A 5,000-nucleotide genomic window follows, 5' to 3' on the forward strand; every position below is an offset into this window, starting at 1 on the left:
ATTTAGTAAGAAACAACAGCCCCTGCACCAAATAATGATATTTCTACATGAACCTTGCAAAGAAAGTACCACAAAATATGCTATTAGAATTGAGTTAATCATGAGGAGCTGAACAAGATGCAGAGAGTTCGGGTCCTGAGGCACGTGGAAATGCCAGCTACCTTTCAGGCAGCCCCCCTTGGTCAGAACTTGGAACCTCTGGCTATCTTTGTCCAGTATTTATTACAGTATTCAGTAACCTTGATATATAAACTGGTATAAACATATAAAACATATATAAACATATAAAATATAAACATATTGAACATATTGACATATTGAACATATCTAACATATCTAACATATCAAACATTTCAAACATATAAATACATTGAACATAAAATATAAACCATATAAAATATACAAATTAAAACTGAAATTACAAGTGCACTAAGATGCTTTCCTTTTTTCTAATACATCATCAACCACCCTTTTGAAATGCTCAAAACTTTCATACACCACACCTTCAAAACCCAAAGTGGTGGCCTTTCTGGTTACAGGGCAGAACGTAAAGATTTTCTGGTTGCTTCCAGAAACCTTATCTTTTGAGGGTGTGTATCTCTTACGCTGCCCCCCACAATTGGGTACCTGGCACGCCCCGCATGGCCTCAAGGATCTATGAGGCTTGGCTGGTTTGGACACAGGTACAGGTGGCGGTGCTGCTGGAATAAAGCCAGCACTGCCCTGACTGCAGGATGTCCCCGGCAGCATCATGGATGGAGCCCGTGGCTGTGCCGGGACCACCAGCAGTACTGGTGCTGCAGACACTCGAGGCGGGATGTACGTGGCAGGCTTGGGCTGGATGGGCTTGTTCCCCTGCTCTGCTGGTTTCTTCACTTCCAGCCTGCAATAACATGTGGGGAGTGACAGGATAGTGTAAGCATTCAACTATGTAAATTGGTGGTTAAGTATACTTGTGAAAGAATGTACTTACCTTCGCTTTGCACCACGCCTTTCCCCAGCCAGGTGATCCAGGTTTTCGTATTGTACCTGAGCTCGAGCTGGAACCGGTAGGGTTGTCGGCAGATTAGGTGCCTCTGGCATGGGGTCATAAGACAGTACTCGCTTGTGGACTTTCACCTTGGGCACAACTGTCGCCCAGTAGTTGGCCTTTTTCTCTTCCTTTCTGTTGAAGTTGGAGATTGACTTGGCGTTAAGGTTTGGCAAGGGAATGGACAGGTTGCTCAGAATGGGATCGTCCCTAACTCGATCCACAATCCTCTTGTACTGCGCTTTTATAGCAGTATTCACTTTACTGGTGCTGGATTGGAGACTGGCTGGTGGACGGTTTTTCAGCATCTTTATGACCAGGTACAAGAGTCGGGTGTCCTCGGTCACCTGTGCTGCCTGAGGGTAACGCATCCAGCTGAACTTGGTCTTCTGAGCTGCCCTGTTCTCGGGTGTGTCTGCCCCCAGACACCGTCCAAACAGGGTGAAGCCCCATCTGGACTCGTACTTTTTAACAAAGCTCGAAGCGGTCTTGTCGTGGTTTTGAAGGGAACCAGTAGCAGCTACAATCTTCTGCCTCAGCTTGGCAGGTACTAGGTGCTGGTCACTATTGTCTGCCAGTTCCAGAAGCAGCAAGGCCAGTGCTTCTACTTCCTCCAATCCTGGCAGATGCATATGACTCTGTTTCATCAGGACATCCTGCAGTGCAGGGCTATCCTCTTCCTCCACCTGCTCTACTTGTGTAAGGCTGACATGTGCCCTACTGATGGTGTCCATGTGATCCTCCCCTGAATCTGACCACACGTCAACACCCTCATCTTCTGACTCCTCTTTGCTCGGTTCAGCCGACTCCTCACGATCACCTTCATGAGACTCCTCAACGTCACAAGACTGCTCTTCTTCAACTGCAAATATGTAACGTATAAACAACAAATGTGTCAGGACAGTTAAAACAGTGTTGACAGAAAGGAGTGGGTATGGAAACATGGGTAACATCATTGCTTTATAAGTAAGTGCTGTACTGTGTGACTTTACTCTTTTCTGCATAGTAATCCCCGGCAGTGAAGTCGGTGGACTGGCATGCGGCATACTCCACGCCGAGAAGTTCCTCCTCCTCTGGGCTGTCGTACTTCTCTGGGTAGGGCAGTGGAGCAAAGAAGTTGGGCTCCAGCACGTGGTCTTTGCCAAAGAGCAGTTCAGCCTGCCGGTTCATGCGCTGGATCTGCCTAGCATCCATACAGGTCGTCTGCCGCCCCTTGCCACCAGCAACACAGAGTGATTCCATACGGCTGTTCCACTGCACAGCAAATGTGATAAGATAGACCTGAAACACATGACCATGTATATGTGTTACAGAAAATATATACAATTAGGAGGGATGATGTATCAAAGCTATGGAAAACATGTATCATGGATTATAAATAGAACATTTGCTATGAAGGAGTGTTTATATTTCATAATTTACTTGGAATGGCAGAATTCCACATCTCTTTGAAGGAACGGCATTGTACAGGTGTGCATGCAACCCCTCCAAAGAGTTACTGCCTCGTCGGCACCTGTACTTGTTCAACTGAACACCGTTCAGCACCACTTCCTTCACGGACACATAGAGCTGTATACCAGGAGGATCCTGTAGAACACATCACATTGCCAAGCATGTCAAGATGATTTTACAATGTCTAGATAAAGAAAGAACTTTAGGATTAACTACAAAGTCATAAACTCACCTGCATACAACTGAGATGCTTGCTTGCGTTTGTCCAGTGAGCATCGACTGCCTCTGCTGACTTGAAGAGGTGGATTCCATCAATATCAAGGCCAGCTGGTCCCTTGAACTCGGCAATGATGGCCTCCACCACAGACGCAGTCTCCTGTAACATTCAATGCCATTTCAATAATTCAAAATCACATTTCAAAAATTGAAACGTTTTGTTGTGCTCATTTCTAATGATTGTATATGTATCTTTCATGATTAGATTTTATCGTAATTCAGTACAGTAAGGAAGATTTTAACAAAGGTGACAGATGCTTCATACTTATGTTACTCATGCATAGATTTCTTTAAAACATACCTCAACACCTCGGGTGATGCGTCTGATGTAGGCCTTCACCTGGTGAGGCTTGAGGAAATGGATCATTTCCTCTTCAGCAAGGTTGGTGTAAAGGTCAGGGTTGCCATTCCTGACTGCCTGGACCAGCAGCATCATGTCGTCCCTGTTGTAGGCCATCACTGCCCCTGCCAAGGCACTCATGAAGACGCCGTACTTTGCATGGCTCTGTTTGATGACGACTGCTTCCCAGCGGTGCAGCCAGTGTCGGACATCCAGTCTGACCATGGTGCCCTCCTGAACCCAGTCATGGAACAGGGTCTCAAGAAACGATGACCCACTGTCACTGAAATGATATCAACGTTTGTTGCATCACTTGTGCTACATGTAGAGAAGTCAATGAATTTAATGATCAATTTCCTCATTAGTGTTATCATTATAAATAATTGTTGTTTAATTTACCGACAGCAGTTGTTGTCTGCATAGATTATTTTGGGCGCTGGAGCCTTGGCACGCCGAAACCTGGCAATCAGGCCTCTTGCCATACGCCTGTAGCACCCCTCTGACTCTGCTGCCACGACCACTGTTGTCACAAACTGGCCCCACTCGTTTAATACACTGGTGACATACTGCATGGTGTCCTGGCCATCACCGTATATCTTCTTGAGGATCTAAAAAACACATTGTTTCTTTATAAATCATAATGCACAATTCAATCATCAAGAACTAGTGAGTTCATGAGTATGACAGAATACTGATCAAAGTGATATTATATACAAACCTTTTTTGTGCCATCGATGCAGAGTATTTCTCCAGTTGTGCTGAGGATGGAGGCTCTGTACACTGGAATCATCTCCATCTCTGCAATGAGGTGTGCGCGCCTCAAGACAGCAGGACATGGGAGGGGGGACTTGGGGAGAGGAGGGGTGTAGCTGCCAGCAGCTTTAACATAGGGCAGAATTCCTGCAGTGTGTGCCTCATACAGGAGGGTCTGGTATAGGTCGCGGCGCTCCAGATACCACTCGTCATGGCCCTGCTGCAAGAGTCTTTGCACCTTACTCATGGACGTGGAGTTTAGCCGGTCGCCTAGCAGGGTGACCACGCCTCTGTCAATGGCACGCTTACCACACAGAATGGCAGGGAACATGCACCTGATGGCTGGGGCAAGCTTCATCAATATTTTGGGACTGTATGCCATCCACAGGTACTGTTGTGCATCTGGCTGCCTCACCTTTTCACAAAATGGACACTTCAGCTTCTCGGTCAACAGGGTGTAGTAGTTCTTCATCCCGCACACTTGCCGAGCATAGCTGCCAAAGCCCTTCAACTCCAGGTATTCCCCTGGCGGTGCACAGCAGTCTGTGTTGGGACAGCGGATCTTGGCTTGCATGACACCGACTGGTCTCCAGAAGAAGGTATCAGTTGTGAAAAAAGCCAGCATGTTGGGCACCGCTCCCTTGACAGATGTAGGTAGAGGAGGTGGGTGGAACTTCATCTTTTTCTTCAACAGCTTTCTCTCCACTGTCTCTCCGCTGGCGTTCCTGTACGTGGTTGAGCGTTCGAAAAGACCGTAAGTCTCGTCTTGTTTAAGCCACTTGACATTCGGAGCTGCCATACCAAGGGCTTGAGCAGATGCAGGTGGTTGGTCCCAGTATCTCTGCCATCCCTCCAGCACTACGCCCCCAGAGTCTGAGAAAAAGGCCTCTGCTTGAGATGTGCTGGGTCTGTTTTCCCCTGGTTTGAGCTTTCCCCAGGTGGTAAGCTGTGTGGAGACAGGCACCTCGGACTCGTGAAGGAGTTTTTCTGAAGAGACACACAGAAATTGCATTTAGTGCTTTATAATAATACATTCCATTTAGTAGATACATGTCATTAGACCAAAACACTTTTGGCATCAATTTAGTTTGAATAACAGAAGAACACAATGTATAAATAATACATGTACATTAATTATGTAATATTGTA

General features: G+C 46.4%; 1 protein-coding gene across 2 annotated transcripts in view; it reads right to left on the bottom strand.

Annotated features, from left to right (window-relative positions):
- Positions 1 to 202: 202 nt before the first annotated feature.
- The window catches only part of LOC146270521 (uncharacterized), a 7,195-nt gene continuing 2,397 nt past the window's right edge, over positions 203 to 5,000 (bottom strand). For both annotated transcript variants that reach the window (XM_084706581.1, XM_084706582.1), the window contains 8 exons: positions 3,817 to 4,838; positions 3,498 to 3,706; positions 3,060 to 3,381; positions 2,715 to 2,858; positions 2,453 to 2,617; positions 2,023 to 2,311; positions 974 to 1,892; positions 203 to 883 (listed from right to left, as the gene is read on the bottom strand). In XM_084706581.1, the coding sequence (XP_084562707.1) occupies positions 430 to 883; positions 974 to 1,892; positions 2,023 to 2,311; positions 2,453 to 2,617; positions 2,715 to 2,858; positions 3,060 to 3,381; positions 3,498 to 3,706; positions 3,817 to 4,838 (3,524 nt within the window). In that variant the 3' untranslated portion in view covers positions 203 to 429. The remainder of the gene's footprint in view (positions 884 to 973; positions 1,893 to 2,022; positions 2,312 to 2,452; positions 2,618 to 2,714; positions 2,859 to 3,059; positions 3,382 to 3,497; positions 3,707 to 3,816; positions 4,839 to 5,000) is intronic.

This window comes from Hypomesus nipponensis, chromosome 10 (assembly GCF_054491055.1).
Source record: "Hypomesus nipponensis isolate SF chromosome 10, ASM5449105v1, whole genome shotgun sequence".
Taxonomy (NCBI): Eukaryota; Metazoa; Chordata; class Actinopteri; order Osmeriformes; family Osmeridae; genus Hypomesus; species Hypomesus nipponensis.